At 41.8% G+C, this 18,284-nt stretch overlaps 1 protein-coding gene across 1 annotated transcript in view; it reads right to left on the reverse strand.

Annotated features, from left to right (window-relative positions):
• nell2a (neural EGFL like 2a) overlaps positions 1 to 18,284 on the reverse strand; it is an 82,176-nt gene continuing 63,892 nt past the window's right edge. Inside the window, 5 exon segments of the mRNA XM_029523235.1 lie at positions 1 to 42; positions 2,110 to 2,334; positions 5,341 to 5,517; positions 9,073 to 9,266; positions 10,796 to 10,936. Coding sequence (XP_029379095.1) covers positions 1 to 42; positions 2,110 to 2,334; positions 5,341 to 5,517; positions 9,073 to 9,266; positions 10,796 to 10,936 — 779 coding nt within the window.

Below are 18,284 nucleotides of genomic sequence, written 5' to 3' on the forward strand. Positions count from 1 at the left end.
CTAAAGGCACATGGGGTCCACTGAGCAACAGATGTGTCCATTCTGGAAAAGAGAGGAAAGAGAAAGCAAAGACCAGATGTGAGTGCATTATTGCCACAGTTTAACCCCAGGTGAAACCTTTGTGAAGCTGGGGCAGATCATATTTTCAGGTGAAGGTGTTGCTGCAGAATACAGAGTTTGGAATTTAGGATTACTCTGGGAATTGACACCTACTGAGCTTTTTCTACTGAGAATACAAATGTGAATTTAAAGCTATTCTGCTTTAAATTTAGGTGTGTGATAAACTGTCTGGAACCCTAAAGATTTGCAGGAAAATCTCTGTGTAAACTAAATCACCACACAGACCTAATGAGAATGCTATGAAAACAGACCACAGTGGAAAAAGCAGTGTTCCAAAACACTAAGTCTGTATTTGTGCATTTAAGTTCAGTGTACATTTTTGACATTTTTGAATTTATCAGTTTGCTTCTTGAGAATGGCAACAGTCTAAGATGTGGACATCACTGCCAGGCAGGCAGGGGGGCAGGCTCCAGAATGTGTTATCCTAAAAACTCTGCAAAGCCACTCAGCCTTGGTTGGTGGATTAGTCCTAAAGCTGGAGCAAACAATTTACACTCACAGCTGGTAATGAAGGGGATATTCATCTGCATCGTTCCTCTCTCCATGACTGTGCCACAGCTCCACAACTCTGCAATGTGCAGGGGCTGTATTTCTCTCCTGATTTACCAGAACCAATTCTACCTGTTCACCTCAGTTGTCTGGCTCGATTATCTATATAACTCTATCCTTGTAAGTACTGTGTGTGCAAACATGTCTGCTTGTATAACACAGTGTAGAGGAAAGAGCAGACTGTGACTCCCTGCTGTACCTGAACCAGAAGCCAAGAGACGAGGGGCTGACAGATGTTTTCTCAGTGCAGGTTACTCTCAGTCCAAGGTTTCATTTCTTTTTTCATTTTAAGGAATAATTCAGCATTCTGTCGAAACTGCTTATTTAAGAATAAGGTGTGACGCTTATATATCATTTATATCCATCAAATAGGAAGTTACAGCCGGCAGCCAGCCAACACAGCCTAGTGTAGCACTTAGAAACACACAACAGTAAGTGTGTGGTTGCCTGGCAACAATGGGAGAACTCATACATCTGACATAGTTGTTACACTTAGGACTTTGTATGGATAAAATGAGAGACATAATGAGCTACACCATGAGATTTAGAGGTTCCATTGTTGCCTTTGAATGCAGTCAGGCTCGATGTCTCTGGTCTTTACACTGAGCTAATCGGTAGCGTTTGTCAAAATGAAGTGCCTTTAGTATGTAGTCGGCAATCCGACATGGCAGAACAGCTTCAGTCCTTCCTGATATAGATTCTACAAGTCTGCTGGTGGCAAGACCTCCATTTGTCCAGAAGATATTCCCTCATTTGGACAATGGTCCAAAATGTCCAATTGGTGCTCAGTTGGGCAAAGATCAGTTCAGTTCCCCTCGTGCTCTGTGGTTGGACACCCCTTCCTTTTGAAGAGAAATGGCTCATCTGATGAAATGAATGAAACAGGGAAACTCTCCACACATCTTCGTACTGATTGAGATAGACCCCATCCCCAACGGGGGATAGGTGGAGCCAAACCAAAAAGCCAGGCTTGAACTGGTTGGCGCACTTCAACTTGAAGTAAATCTATAATACTCACATCACAACATCACTTTTGTGTACATCTCTGTGGACCACTGCTGATGGCCTGAGCACCGCCGAACCACCATCTCTTTTTCAGGGCAATCACTATCATGTGGGGCTCTTTGTTTTACTTTGGTAAAGATATCCGGGGTTACTTTCTATCTCTGTTCCTTTAGATTTGATGGAACGTGTCATTACTGTGAGCATAAGGTTTGTGTGCAGAGCAGTAGCAGCAAACAAACAGCTGCATAGCCACCTCCAGACATATTCATCACCATGTGTAATAAATACAGCCATGAGGTGTTAAAAGATGCACAAATAGCCTCTACATTGCAAAGTCTGGACCACAATGTACAGGTTTTTTTTTTGGGGGGGGTTCTCAATAGGTTGAACTATAATTGGCTGGCTGAAGGCAGCTCACGGGGGCTGGCGCCTTACCTTGCACTGGCACAGGGTGCACTCGGTGCCATGTTTAATCCAGGAGGAGCCGCTGAAGCGTGAGATGCTGTGTTCGTCCATGCACGTCTTGGTGATATCATTGCGGATGGTGTCCGCCTGGCAGGGGTCAGTGACACAGCGGGGACAGCACTCGCCCTCAGGCACCATGGTAAACTCACAGTCCACGGGCGGGCATGGCAGGGGCCAACAGTCCACCTGCCCCTGCTGCAAAGGTTTGAAGGCGAAGAGGAAGACAGGGATGGTGATGGACAGAGGGAGAGACAGCGACAGAGAGCAGAAAGTTAAGAATGAGCTTGCATTTTCCATGCCACGACAAATTACACATGTAAATACACATATTTCTCCTGACACTTTGCATTTTCATGCTGGAGGGAGCATCCCCGCTTGATAAAAAAAAAAAAAAGAAAAAAAAAGAAAAAAGTTACCAAGAAAATATAGATGAGCTCGTGCAGTCTTCCGACACTGTCAGCATTTTTTTTTCACACTGTGGAGGTAAATGCTCCAGCTTTTTAATTGACTTGTTCTAGTCTCTCTCGCTCTTATTGTTGCTCCAATATTAATCTCAGCAAACTTTCAGCATAGAAAGCCTTATTGGATTTCTCCCGCTGCCGTCTTCTTGTGAGAAAACAGTCGTATATATTTTGGCCCACTTGATGCGTCCTGCCCATTGTATGTTGCAAATTTCTGGCCTGACCTGCTTCTCCTGACATCGTCATCCCTGAGCACTTCACGCTTTACTGGGAAATGAAATATGAGCTCAGATTTTATACGTTTAAACACACGCGGAAGTACACATGGCTCCGCACACACACACACACACACACACACACACAGGGGGCTTGTTGATATTTAATAATACTGAAAATTGTGTGCTTCAGCAGTTCAGAAATGTTGCAAAGTACACACAGGCACGACATGCAAACTCCATACAGAAAGGCCCCAGGCCCAGGAACTGCACCCGCAACCTTCTTATTGTGGGGCAACAGCACTAACACAATCAGCTTTTATTTGCCTTTCACCCTAACAGTGTGGCTCTTTCATTTCTTTGTGATATTTCAGAAGGTTACTATTTCAATCTGAATTCTCACTGGGTGTTCATGGTATCGCTTTGCCTTTTAATCTCTTTGCCTTTACACAGACAGATGTAAGGATTGGTTGTAACTAAATGCCTCCAGGATACTAAAAAGTGGTGACATTTATCTTTACCCAGGAATTAGTCAGGGCCAATCACGCTCCTTTTTTATGTGCCTCAACCTAGAGTGCAACCTAAGGAACTTATTGTGGGGATTTTTTTCTTCTGCTTCTTTTTGATCTTTGATTGAAAAACATAGAAAATCACATGCTGCCTGTGTGCGCGCAGGTCCACAAGGGCCATAGTCTTGATTTCAAATGACTGCACGGCCGGCAGAAAAAGATTCACATCTTGGTCTTGAGAGAATGTTTTGCCCATCTGCCTGCTGTCACTGTGTATTTTAAGGCACCCACTGAGCCTGGACAGCCAAGGCTCTGTTAAGTGCAGACACATTCAAGGTTCATTTCACGTCCCTGTCACGCCACTGGAGTCCCTGTGTGGTATTGCGCAGCAGCCCCCTCCCTTACCATTTCAAGTGCTCGTTCTTTACACGCTGGTGGCGCTTTGCTTGGCGTGTCTTCTCGTCTCTATGCATCTTTAATCAAAACTATTTCATGTCTGTTTGTGCGAATGCATAGATGTATGAAAGGATGTTGCCACAGTGACAGGTGTGCCAACATTTTTAAAACGTGAGGACATGCATGTGTACATATGTATGCTATGTCCATACCCATGTTTGTACACCGTGTATGTATGCATTTGCCTATTGCCTATTGCTTGTGTTTGTGTCTACTGTTTGTCAACATATGGAAGTGCCTATAGTAATGTGGAGTCTCAGGGAGAGTGAAACAGAGCAAACCCATTTTCACTTGACCGTTCGTCCCCACTGTCTCACGACCGAGCAGTGATTTTCAAGCTCTCCTATAATGGCTCGCTGAAAGCAATCCAAAAGACCAGACCTCAGGTCCAAGCATAGGGATGGCATTACAGTGGCAGGAGGGCAGGAAGGAAATGGCATTGCTGTTCCTGCTCAGACCGTAAATCTGCCAAACCAGAGTTAACTTATATTGGCTACAAGTATGAGTGATCTTTAAATGCAACAAAAAGCAAAAGGGGTAAAAAAAGAAAAGAAAAAAAAAAAAGAAAAAGAAACAGGAGTTGTAAAGTGCTTGTCTGAGATCCACAGTCAGGATGATTTGTGAGTCACTTGAACAGAAGGGGTGACACTGGCGTGGGTGTGTGTTGCAGCTGAGTTGCGAGCGAGAAAAGACGGTAGAATGTAAAGCATGATATTTGCATTTGATGTGCATATAGTAAGGAAAGATGGGATGCACTGTTTTCGTTGAGCTGATTGCGAAACACTTGTGAAAGGCTTGCAGAGCAGCACAGTGCAAACCTTGGAAAAAAAGATGTCAACACGAAAGAAATGGTACATATGTCTCACTGTGAAATATTCATGTGGGAAACGCAATGTTATTTTGTTTTAGCATGAGAAATAGGATTACATGAAGAAGACACTCCAAGCCGTGGAAACAGCAAATAACTCATCAATCAAGAAAAAGCACACAATTTGGACAAGCTTTTCAAAGCACACACAGATGGCACACACGCTGTCACACCCTCCCACTCGTCAGACAGGCAACCATCATTTTCTCCTGTTCTCCTAACCTTGGAAGTATCCTTCAAAAAGGAAAAGAAAAAAAAAAAAGAAGAAAGAAACACTTAATTCCATCATAGTGTACAGAGTCCTTTTGAATTTTTAAAAATATCATTAATCACTCATTCTACTTTTCTGCTTCTTGAAGAAAAATCAATCTTCATTTTCTCCTCTCTGCAGCCCCCCCCCCCTTCACCTCTTAATCACTCCATGTCTCTGGCCACGAAACTTCACTCCTTGACTTTCTTGACACAGCACATCTCTCACTGATGAGTATTTCCACAGAAAAGTTTGCTAATTTCCACTGTGTGGAAAAGAAGTGAACACTTGTGTTTTCGCTCTCACACTAAATGGCTCCGGATTAAAGTGCTAAATAAATTCCTGTCATGTAAATTTCACAAACCTGAGGATGTGGGAGACAGGGGGAGGTGGGAGATGGGACCGAGGGGGCTGCTTAATGTATGCATGTGTCCTTACTCACCAGGCACTGGCACTGCTGGCAGTTCTCTACCCAAGTGTCCCCACTGCCGTAGGTGAGCAGGCCGTTCTGGTGGAGACACTGGCTGCTCAAGCGGGGGTCGCACTCTGGGCAGCAGAACAGGTCGGCGTTGGGGTTGTCGCAGTCGCACACCATCCTGCGGCACATGACTTGGCCAGCCTGTAGCGCAGAGCACACAACGCACATGAGCACAGTTAAACATTGAACACGGGGCATGAGCAGACAGTTATGTACCAGCATGCTTAGACAAGGCCATTTGTTTAATGGGGCCATTAAACATGTATGTTGATCGTAAATATTGTACTAAAGGCTCTACAGCTCAGCCCTACCAACTGTCTGGAGGATGTGCTTCATGGCTGATCTCTCTTGGCTCTCGCTATAGACACAACAGCAAAACTGAGATGCATTTTGTGAATCTTGAACAACGGCGGTTCCTTGGGGGTTCCTGTTTATCAGCGTGGTGTTTGAAGAAGTGAAATTTTGCTGCCTTGTTGTCTCAATGATTTAAAGTGCTTTCCCCAAATGAGAGCTGCTCTGTGTCTGAATTCAGTTTTTGTCACATATATCTCTCCTGCTCACTGCAGTTTTCTACTTCTATGAGTAACTCTGTGAGCCATCAAGGAAATAACTGCAGAAAAGTTCATTTCAGGCACAATGCTGAGACACATAATAACAATAAGACCGTGCATTGATAGTTGATTGAAGTCATTCATTAAAAGAAACTATACCCAACATTTTTCACTTGTGAATAGTTACTTATATGATCATTTATATATATTTGTATCTTTGTATATCATTAAAGTCTTGTAACGTTTTGTGGGATAAGCATACTTTTCAATTATGTCAGAAGGCATGACACTCAAATAAACATTAATGGATTTTTGACCGAAATCTCTTTGGATTTTGGAGCCATCATCAGATATTTTCAATATGAATAAAGAATTAGTTAGTAATTAAGATAATCAGTTTCAAGCCCAAAGACTCTGGATCCTATATATATATATATATATATATGCATATAGCAGGCAGAAACGCTGAGCAAGTATATGTTTTATTCATAACAATTCACTTTTTTAATTATACTGGCAGTGAGAGGGATTGGAAAGTTGGGGAGTTTGCTATTTCTTTGCCATGCAGGTTGCAGTTAATGAAGCAACAAAAATGTCTCAGTAGTTTAAAGATCTTCTTTAGTTTTTACTTTAGGTTGTTTGGGATCCAATTATTTCAAGTAGAGGGATGTGAGATGGCAAGTTACAAATTCTTCCGCTGGAGACCAATTGGTATATGTTAGTTACAATGTGTTTGGTACCTTAAACCAGAAGCCAAGGTGTCCTCGAGGTTTTATGTTTTTTTAATGGTAATATTCATTTTGATGTTGCTCTCATCACTGTTCACCTCTGGCTTTCCGAGTGTCATCTCTTCTCTCACTGTTGTCAACATTTTTTACTGCCGATTTTAGCAAAGGCGCATTTGAAAAAGAGACTTTTAATCTGAATGAGGTTTTGAATAATTTCAAGGTTATCGAGCAGCACACATCAAAATAAGTGTTCAACAGCAAAAAATATTTACAGAATGTGAATCGATTTAAATCTGCAGGTTGCTCAATGTGCAGAGTTAATTTATTGCCTTGTCATTTGGGATTCTAGACCATTTTTCTCATGTACAGCAACAATACCTAAAGATCCTGCAAATAGATCTTTTTTTCTTTCATGCCAACTAATTAAAAGTATTTTAATTTTGGAAACGTTTTAGAAATTAGCGACCCCACTGGCAAAGGCACTGATGCGATCAACCCCACCGGTCTGCTGCTCTAAGGAGAATCAAACAATTAAGAATTTGCATATTGCGCGACCTCAGTCTGGACATCATGCAGTCTTTGTCTCTTCGGAGGCGTTTGACCTTGGTTTACCCCCTCCCACTCCCCTCTGTCTCCAAGTTTCGGCTCTCCATCTAATATCCAGCTGTGTCCGCCTATCTCCAAAACAATAACATGTTTACCCCTCTGCTCCTTCATCCGCTCAAATATGACTAATATTGACAGGCAGCTCTTCCATCACTCAAATCAATTAATATGATTCATTTAATTTGGGAGCCATTTCTGCCGTAGTCCTTTGTAATCAAATGAATAATTTGCTGCTTGATCATTCAACACCGACACTAATCCACTGTAATCACCTTCCACTACTGCCAGACGATTGGCATTAGGTTGAATGAAAAGCTGAAATGCAAAGTATGACCTGATGATCTTGCAGGAAAAATGTTTTTTGTATGATGGAATGAGCTCCCAGGTACCTTGTCACTTTGCTGTCAGAAATCAATCAGAGCAACAAGACGAAAAGCCAGAGTCACTGTTAGACCTTTAAGAATCACCATGTATAGCTCCTGCACTTTAATTAAATTGCTCATCACCGTGGCATCACTGTCATTGTCAACAGCACTATCACATTCAGCTTGAATTGAAAATCATAATTATCCTGCAGGTCTCATTTACTTAGGAATGATCAGGGGTGAAAACTGCCACAGGTTTTATTTTGAGTAGAAATGGACCACATATGTGGTAGCTACACCCCCCTTCTGTTTTCTTTTGTATATTCGCCGGTGACATTCTGCGTTACAGTAGATTCTCTCATTTCTCATCTCATTATCTATACTGCTTATCCATCAGGGTCACAGGGTCAGTGTTGATTTTTAGGGCCCAAATTAGATACATGACTGACATTATTGGATATATATGCAGCAGCAGGAGCTGGGTATATAGTTTGAAAAAAGCAATGAGAAAGCCAGTAATTAGAAATGCAGATGAGTCTAATAAATTGTAACACGACATAACATAATAGTGTTTAACTGAACATATTATGACCTACACAAGTTTATATGAAGAACCTGACAACACTTTACTATTTGCAGACACGGTTAATATGCAACAATGTTAGTTTTCATTTAGAGATGTTGAATAGCCACTTATTCATTCCTTATACCAATGCTCCAGTATGTTCTTTATATAGGGCATGCTTTGTCTATCTGCTGGGTGTAGGTTGCAGCTGTAAACTTGATAATAATAAAGAAAATTTAAATTGATAGAATTGATAGCACCCATTTCCTGGGTGCACTCCCACCCTTGCCCAGAGTCAGCTGGGATTGGCGCCCATAAACCTGCATGGATGAATGGTGGAGATAATAGGTGGATTTTCTTTAGGATTTTCACTGCCTGTCGCTCATTTCAGACCTCGGACCAGTGATTTGCGCAGTTTTAAAAACACCATTCAACTTAGTCATGTGTCATGTGTGTGAGTGCACGACGCAATTTTCACAGAGAAGTAGTGAATGAAACAACAATCACTGAAGGAAGTTTGGATTTTGGACTCCACATTTCTTAATGTCAAAATGGCCAAATTTGACCAACAATTGGTGGTTGTTACTTTACAGAATCACCTACTGCAGCACTATGCTTCAGTTTTCTCCAAAACGTCAGTGGTTGGTTGAAGTGTGGCATTGTGTTCACAGGACAAGGTGACATTTGTTGCTGATTGGCCCCGTGGGAGATCACTCATGGGGAAGAAAAGGTGTACGGTTTCTTTGTTCCATTTGTCTGTCACTGTCTCTTGGAATGAGCCCATGTACTTGCGCTTTGTTACCCTTTGTCAATATTAGCATTTTCCTCTCTCGCTCTTTGTCTCAATATTCTCCATGTCCATCCTCCTCTCTGTTCCTTACCTGACAGGAGCACACCGAGCACCTATCACTGTCCAGCACCCAGATCTGCCCGCTGTGCTTGACCTTGTTGTCATGGATACAGTCGCCGGTGCAGTTGTGCCCGTGGGGGCACCGGCAGTCATAGCCTCCCTCCAGGTTGAAGCACACCGTGTCGTTGGCACAGGTGTTCCTCCCCGTCTTGCATTCATTAATGTCTACGCAGAGCACAAGAAAGATGACATCACACATATGCTCTGATAACACAGTTTCCTGCATGACCTTTTTTCTATTTTATTACAAGCCTGGTTATGTTGTCTTTGGTAACATGAAGACAAGGTAAAAGAACCTGTCCTGCCACAATACGCCCGTCAGTGAACAGACATGCAGCTTTCCGTCTTGACAAAACCACTGACCTGCTCTTTGCATCTGTCAGCTGCCTAACACGACAGTTTCAGAGCCTCTAATGAAACTGTTAAATGCAGCAACAGACCGTTTTCTGGATAAATGTTTTATAACCCAGAAACACACGTATATGTTATAACAAACTCAAACCTTTCTTCGTTAGTCGCAGACAGGCTGTTTTTTTTTTTTTGTTTTTTTTTTAAGTGCCTTTAATGTGGTTTTTTTCCTTCCTGCTTCTTCCAACTCAAACTGACAGCCTCGATGGGGTCAACAAGTGGAGCAGCGCTAGCACTATTGTTGAGGTAAGTCTTTGGTGTTACAGTAGATTGAGGGTTTCCATTTTGACAGCTGACACTTCTCCTGACAGACTGCATCAGTGAGACTGTTCCGGAAAATGAGCAGGCTGCAAAAAATAAAACTGATGTTTTTGCAGAAAAACACACCGGTAATGACATACCTATCCCATCATACAATCCCTTACACATGAGAAACAAAACACCCCAGAAAACTGAGGTTTCGATTGTTTTTCGTGGTGCCTGACTCACGTATTCCAACAAACCTGTGATTAATTAAAAGCCAATTTTTTCTCTGTTTGTTTTTGTAACTTTCATTTCGCAACTCTGAAGCCAGAAATCAAAGGGCAGAGAACATGTGCAGTTAAAAGTCATTCAATAGAAAATTAGCTGGGCGTTTTTCATGAATGATTGAGCTATAAGATGCAATTAAAAATTTAAATGAAATAATAATAATAATAAAAAAATACCTTCAAAGGTATGAACCAGAGTTTCAGTTTCGAAATGTAATAAGTTGTTTCATGGGTAAAATATTTTTGAGGCGAGAACACGTCGCCTCAGAGGAAGATGGTTCCGGGTTTGAACCCCAGACGTGTTGCCTGTTCCTCCTGCGTCTGTGTTGATTACACAGGGATCATTTTTAGGAGGGACGCAACAGGGACTTCCTCCGTCAGTCCAAAGAACTGCACATTAGGAGAAATGGTGACTATAAACTACCCAAAGGTGTGAATGTGGTATCTTGACAATAGCAAAAATTACCTGCCTGTGTGTTTGTAGTCCTCCCTCACCCAGTGTCAGCCCTAACCCTTGACCCTAAGCAGTATGGATAATGGAGGGATGGATGCGTTCACTTCACATTCTGCATAACCTCCATTTTCGAAATGTGCTTTATCATTTTATATCTGTGTTTTGTTTTTTTCTTTTCAGGATTTTGTTAAATGTCAAAAAAAAAAAGCTTCTCCTCAAAGCTGCAATTTGTAAAACTGGAGGAAAATTCAGACTATTCTTCCTCATGTTTTATGTGTAGAGAGCAAAGGTGATCCACTCACCTACACACGATTCCCCATTGGCAGAAAACAAGCCGTTGTCATGGTAGCCATCGCGGCACTCACAGTGGTACCAGCCGGGCAAGTTGACACAACTGGATTTACTATCACACTCAACAAAGCCATCAGCGCACTCATCGATATCTGAAGGGAAAAAAAGAGAAGAGAAAGAAAAAGAAAAGTCATGCGCAGTAGTAAGCACCATGTTGATTTCCAAATATGCTCCTTACGGTGAATGGGCTATTGAACTCCATTCTTCGCCTTGTGGGCATGTTCAACACTGACTGATTCATAATTGATAAAACAACGTGTCCAGCATTTTAGTAAATCATGTCCATGGGATTTATTGATCGAGCACTGTTCCACAGCCAGAGAAGGACATCTGCATCAATAAAACACAGCAGGAATGGAGGAATCTAATATTAAAAGATAACTTATTCTGAGATGCCCGGGACATTGAAATGACAGAGGCGAGCTGACGCTTCTTTGAACTTTGCCTGGCCATAAAGAATTTCTATGAGGTGTCACGAAGAAGCTCAGCGAAAGGTTCTGACACGTCTTCACAGAGTGTGGGTGGTTTATCAATAGACTGCTAGCATAGCTGATGTTTGTTTTCACAGAGATCAAATTCGAAATATTCCTGCTTCTGCCCCCTTCTTAAGCTCTTGTGTTTAATAAAAGACATATTTTTTTTCTTTTGTTAAACCCGCCATTCTTCCCTATTTAACTTTTTTTGTGCGTTAGCTTTCAGTTCACAACAGGCCAACGTTCAACCTTGCAACTTTCCTGCAAAGTCCAACCAAAAGTAATTCAATATAAATTTCAACAATGAGCCTAATACACACAGAGAAACAGATCACTGTGATGTTTCAGATTATATTTAATTAAACTAAGGGCCAAGCCCACACCAGAGAGGAAATAAAGCCTGTTATTACACAGTAGGGCTAAATATGTTAGGTCCAGACATGCACCATGATTAAATGCGTCTGCATAGCTATTGATGGCTTTTTTTATGATTGCGCATGATGCGTGATGCTCCGCTCTCATTATGAAAATGGCAGTGTGCCGTGTCTGACCTTCTCTATGACTGCCTGCAACAGTATCCCCCACAGAGCAACAGACAGACGGGCTCATGCCTTCCCTCCTACCACCACCCAGGCAGTAATGGGATTAAGATCTATTGGCTAATGAGCCCTCAGCCTTTTAATAGAATTTCTGCAGCAGATTAACCGTTGATCAAATGTCCCGCAGATTAAGGCCTTATCTATTTAAAAATGATCGGCATTTATCTGAGTCAGCTGCAGGTTTGTTAAAAACAAACAAAAAAACAACAAATCTACAGAATATACTTTTTGTCTGTTTTCCACAATGATCCGTTTGAGCCAAGCGCATTTTCTTTTGCTGTAGCAGACTTTAAAGATCTCGTTTCACTAATTGCATTAGTTTGGTAAAAGCAGAGCACCTCATTTTACCCCCTCAGGACAGCAAAGCTGAGTCGACAGCAAACGCTGTAGCCAGCACATCTTTGAAAATTAATATACATTCTCCCCACTGCTGAAGAGAAATATCCAATGCTCTTTGTTGCCTGTGAATTTCAGGGTGATAAAAAGGAGGCTTTTAGGGGGGAAAGCTGCATGAGGTGCCTTTCTAATACATGGGAGAAAAAAATTGACTGAATTAGTTTGAATCATCAATTTCTCCCAATAAAGCTGTATGAAATTGTTCAAAGTACAACTGAGTGGTTAGATACTATTAATAACAGACACTGATGGAGAAGTGAGTCTAAAAATATGCAAATGGGTTATTTTCAGCCAGTTCCATTCAGGCTTTTTAAAAGCTCAACTGTCTCCCTATAATAACGGTGGGTTACACCCTCAACAAAAGATCTGTCATCCTCTTCTTTTATCTGAGCCAAAACTGTCAGCTGCGATTATGGCACGACGCTTCTCAGCCCACTGTCAAATTAACTATTAAAGTGCTGCTGTGTTTCGGGACGGTGAAAGTCACTGATGTCACAACTCGGACTGGACGAGATTGAATGTGTGAAGTACAGAAAAGCTACGACACGTTCACAAGTCCCACCTCTTCTTTTATCACTGTGCTTAAATGATAATGGAAGATCATTGTGATTAAATTATCAGACAATGGCTCTGCTTGAAAGCTCTGTCTCAACTGAATCATGCTTTTTTTTTTGTTGTTGTTGTTGTTGAATCAGAGATGTGGATAGTGCAGTATTTTCTCTTGGTTCTTCGTGTTTTTTCCTTCCTCTGCCCACAAAATAAACACGTCTTTGTGTGCTCATCTCTTGGAGAGGTCAAGGCCACAGGATAACAGTTATCTTGGAGTTACCTCTGTGAATGAAACAGAGAGAAGTGCCTACGCAAGGAGAAGAAGATGGGGATAGGCTCGAGGAGGACAGCTCGGGGTAAGAACAGCATTTGAAAAGAGGTGTAAAAAGAGGGAGCTGACATGGGGCAAGAAATGGGCAAAGGAGGAAAGAGAAAAGAAACGAGGAGAGAGAGACAGAGAGATGGACAATGTGCTCACACCCTGAGGGGCAGCCTGGAAACAAGACTTCTACTAAGGCGACAAAGTAAAGAGCAAGCAGACAGTCTTTCCTCCGCAACCTCTCTGGCTTATTACAGCACTCTGCCATGAACTCTCCCTCCCCTCTTTCCTTGATCCTCTGTCTTCACCTTTACGTGTATTCCTCATTCACTTCACCTGTCTATCTGTACCTCAAAGCTGAGGCAAAAAGAGAGTTGCCCTGCTCCTTGCTCTCCTTCTAGCTAAAAAAAAAAAAAAGGCTGAATTTAGAGTTTAGTCTCCTCTGATTTCAGCCCTCCTATTCATTGTTCTTGCTTTCTCCTTCCTCTTCACATTGCTGCAGCCTCTGACCCGTTCCTCCTCTCTTCCCTTCCCTCCTTCCTTCACATCCTTTCCCATTCCTATTCTCTCCTTTGACTGACAGATAGCCCCAGGGGCTGGGATACAGTTCTGCAGCGTTGCATCGGGCAGTGCAGAATTAACCGTTGCTGCCACATGTACATTCACACATTTATCTCCTTCAGACCAGTTTCCATTTCCACAGAGATCGACCTGGTAATCCCAGTAGGCTGTGGGAGAAATTATTCAGAAACATCTCTGGATCCCAACTGAACCATTCCTCCTCCCGCTCACAAGTCAGATGCTGAACTGTATAAGTGAATCTTAAAACGAACTGAATGTGCCATGTCAGATCACATTTACAATGACGTCTCAGAAATAACTACACAAACTTTGGGTTGATGTGTATACTGAGCTTCTATTGCTATGCACACTACACACGATAAGGCAAGAAATGAATTGTAGGATGCCTGATCTTTTATGGACAGTGAAATGTAATTGAGCGATTGTCAGAGGTCCTCAGTCTTCATTAAGAAAAAGAGCTAACTCCGAAAATCAATCAATCATCATGGAACCCGAGGCAAATCGAGTTACATCCTGGGTTCCTGACGGTGAATCAGACACTGAAACGCAAATCCATAACTGTGAGCACTTGAGTGAGAGAGTGGATGAGTAATCATGGAAAATTGGAAACAAGCCTTGTGAACAATCGGTTGCTGCGAATGCATACAAAATGCAATCACTTTGCATCATTTCCCTATATAAAATCCATCTTCCCCTCAGGGCACAAGTGAAACAGAGGTCTGTCTTCGCTACCTTATGATCAAAACACCTATAGAAGTGAATTTCAGTGAATGATTTTGTAGTAAGTGAAAAAGCCTGAGAATGTGGCTCTGGCTTCAGAGTGAGAGGACAGATGGCCACGAGGGACCAGAATGCAATACAATCAGTCTCGTGCTGGTATCTGCTACCCTGTAGCTTAAATGTTGCAAGAGTTGTGTTGTGCAGCAGGTGTCAGCTCACCGTGATGCCACCCATTGGTCTGTGAGCTGCCATTTTGAAGCCTTGAGTTTATAAACTAGCTGCTGGCATGTTGGTCTTTTCGAAACCATATTTTGAAGAAGGTGGAGCTGGGGAGGAGAGGGGTGTGACCTGCTCTGTCCCTAACCCTAACCTGCTCTGCGCTTTCTCCCATCAGGTCACCTTGTGTGGTACAATCCGTCAATCACACCGTTGTCGCGGCTTTTTGCTTATCCTTTGTTATGCTCAATGTTCCTCTAAATGGAACCGTAATTTAAAAAAATATACTGAAGAAGAGCTGAGCCAAATGACGATAATGTCATAAAGTCATTAGGAAGAGCTGAGCTGATAAATCAACCAAGAGGTAGGGTCATTTTCCCATAGATTTCATTATAAACTCATTTATTATTACAAGGATGCACTTTAAGGCACTTATCTTTGGCTCCAGTCCTGACACCAACATACATTTTTCTTCAAATGCCTTTGCATTTGAAGCTGTGCTGGTCACTATATATAGATTTTTTTAGCGATTATGACAGATGATGTGAGAGAAGTTGCTCAGTTGGACAAACCTACAGGAAATCACAGTTTTTTCACAGCTCCACAAAATAAGTCATCGTCCATCAGCAGCTTCTTGCTTTTCCAGCAGACAATTTTACTGATTTGATTAACTATCCCTCTTATCAACCTCTTTTCCAGCCAGAGCAGATGCAGCAAAGCTGAGATGTATTTCTGATGGGGTGCAAGAAACCAAAACAGTGTTAAAAACAGAGTAATATCTGAAATTGCAATCACCAGAAACACGGATGCTGGTACTGCCCAACGTTGGACTTCAATTGAAGATTGCTGTTAATTTTATATTGTCTTTAATGTGCTACCACTGAGAAGCTAATAAGCTATTTTTGATTGTTGGTAATGGCTGCTCATTCACCAAGCCGAGGTTGTGATTCAAGTTATGTATCCGAGACATTAGCCCGACAGTTCATGTCACTTTTTTTTTTTTTTTTGATGTTGTGTGTAATACAGTTAGAGTAGATGGTCCCATCGTGAAACCACCATTTCTCACCTGAAGTTTCCCCCACATACGGCAGAGGACATGTGCTGTGACTTGTGCTGCAGCAGAGGAGAAATACGCAGTTTAATTTCTGCTGGTGTCTAAAGCGATATAGCTGACCAGCAGAGAGCCATCCCTGGGAGATGTGTCATTTGAGTTGAAGCAGCAAGTTGAGCTCCAGCCATTAGCAGGGCCTAATTAAGACACACTAATTATGGGTGATGGAGTGAGTGCTTTGTAAGGCCGTCTCTAAATAAATAATGAATACATAATCATTGTGCTTAAACAAGCCGCTTGAGCTTAAACAGTCACAGCCCTCCAGGCCTTGTGGGTAACTCATGGAGCAAAGCAGGGAGAGTGGGAGCGCTGTACTGATGCATCATGGGAGCTGTCAAGAGGTGAAAAAATTAATATGGTTTTAAATATTCACTACCTGTGCCTGAGTGTCGGTGGGAGGCGCCCTGGGGAGATTTCAACTGTGCGGAGGTTGGGATGTTTTTTTTTTTTTTTTCTTTCCTTGCCAACTATTATAAAAGTCACAGTCTAAAATGACAGAAGTGCAAAGTAAGAAATACTAGTGGCCCCAGTTTAACCTGGACAAGCCTGTCTTTACGGCACCTTTTGGATCTGTTAACATTTCTCTAATTGCCATCCATCTTCTGGCCTGTGTGACTCTGTCTATCTGTTTATTGGTCTATCGGTGGTTTTGTCTGTTTTTCTGTCTTGTGAGTTTTTTTCTGACTAGTGTGTCATTCTGTCTAAAACTGCCAATTTTCCTGGAGCCTGACATCAATGTAAATAAGGTCTGACGGCAACAAATATTCTTCTGCTTTCTGTCCTAGTCAATATGCCAGCGTGACCTCAGGGCTTAAAACTCCTCCTCTCGTTGCCTTCAAAGTTTCCTTGTGAACTCCCAGGCCATCCACTTGTGTCCTCCAATCCTCCTCCTCTTCTTCATTTTCAGTTTTTCCCTGTTCATTTTTACACTGGTTTATAAATCATCACCTTTTAGTTTCCTACTTTCCATCCTTTTATTTCTTTTCATCTGCGTCTACCAAATATTTAAAAAACCCATAATTTCTTTATTTCTGAACTCGCTTTTCCATAAGCTGTATGTACTTTTCTTCCTTCCAGTAAAAAAACTAAGAAGAGTTGAAGGCATAACTTCACTCACATAAACATAAAATTCTCCTCTTTAGATCACATCTCTTTATGAGAGTATCAATTCAGAAGACGAAGTGTGCCGGTAAATGATTATCACTTGAAAAAACGAGACTTTTGCCTACTGATAAAACATCAATTTGCTGTGTAGGTGTAATGCACAAGGACTCCCTGATGGCGCTCTTGAACATAACCCTCCAGGAGTGTGTAGGAGTCACAAATCTGAATTGCATCATTAAAACCAAACATAAAAATCTTTTATCTCATTCTCCTTGTCCTTAAAGAACATCGTTGATACTAAACTATCCTCAGTTTGGTTCTTGGCCTGCTGATTAAAAGGGCTGGACAGGACTTAACCCTGCAGATGAAATAAAAGATGAAAGGGTGAGGTGTCCATCCACAACATATGATCAAATGCACCTCACCCTCCAGCAGCCCACGGCAGCCTTTGAGAAGCTAGCAAGAAGCCAGCCAAGGACAGCAGTGATGGCCATTAGTTACAGAACTGACAGCATAGTGACAGAAGATTGTAACTAGTGCCCAGGCATCCTAATAAGCTTATAGAGGCTTGAAAGGAGAAGATAATGAGCTGGAAATAAAGGCTAAAATACAAAGGCTACATCCCCATTCATCTCAAAAGATCAGTTTGGCCATTCAGTCAATAAACATTCATCTGAGACCCAACGTTGAAGAGTCTGTTCACAGAGGCTATGTCCAATTATTTTACGCTGGTAAAAAAATCTTTACTGTCCCAGGCTGCGTTTCCTCAAAGCTTCTCAGAGTTAAGAGAAGCATAATACCCTTGTTATGAATCTTCTTGGATATTTACAAAAGGAATCATCAGTAAGCTTTTGTCAGCGTTGTTAATTCAAATGTACGTATTTGTTTATTTTACTAAATGAGGCAGCATTTTATCAGGACTACTCTGATATTACACACAACAGTAGGAGAAGCATTTTAAGTAAGAACAATAAAATAGTATGCAGTCCTATAGGCTACGACAGTTTAAATGGTAAATACTGTGGGTAAGATGAATCCCTTGAACCTCCTCTTCAGGTCAATATGCATAAAAACATTGATTTGCATTAAATGGGTGTGAGGCGTGCGTGACCTCATCTGTTAATTTCCACTGCCCTTCTCTTACTCATCAGCTATGCAAAGTTGTCCAGAGAAATCAAATTTAACCTTAACAATTAGGACTGGACGTTGATGGATAGAGGCATATTGAAAGCTGCTGGATTGGGGCTTTAACTTCACATATTATAACTGCTATGATTCTCTCCTTATGTTTCAGCACAATCTTGAAATAAAGGGCTTTTTAGCTCACATATGCCTAAACAATTTTTTCAGTATGGTATTAATCCCATTTTA

The sequence above is a fragment of the Echeneis naucrates genome, chromosome 16, assembly GCF_900963305.1.
Source record: "Echeneis naucrates chromosome 16, fEcheNa1.1, whole genome shotgun sequence".
NCBI classification, from domain to species: Eukaryota; Metazoa; Chordata; class Actinopteri; order Carangiformes; family Echeneidae; genus Echeneis; species Echeneis naucrates.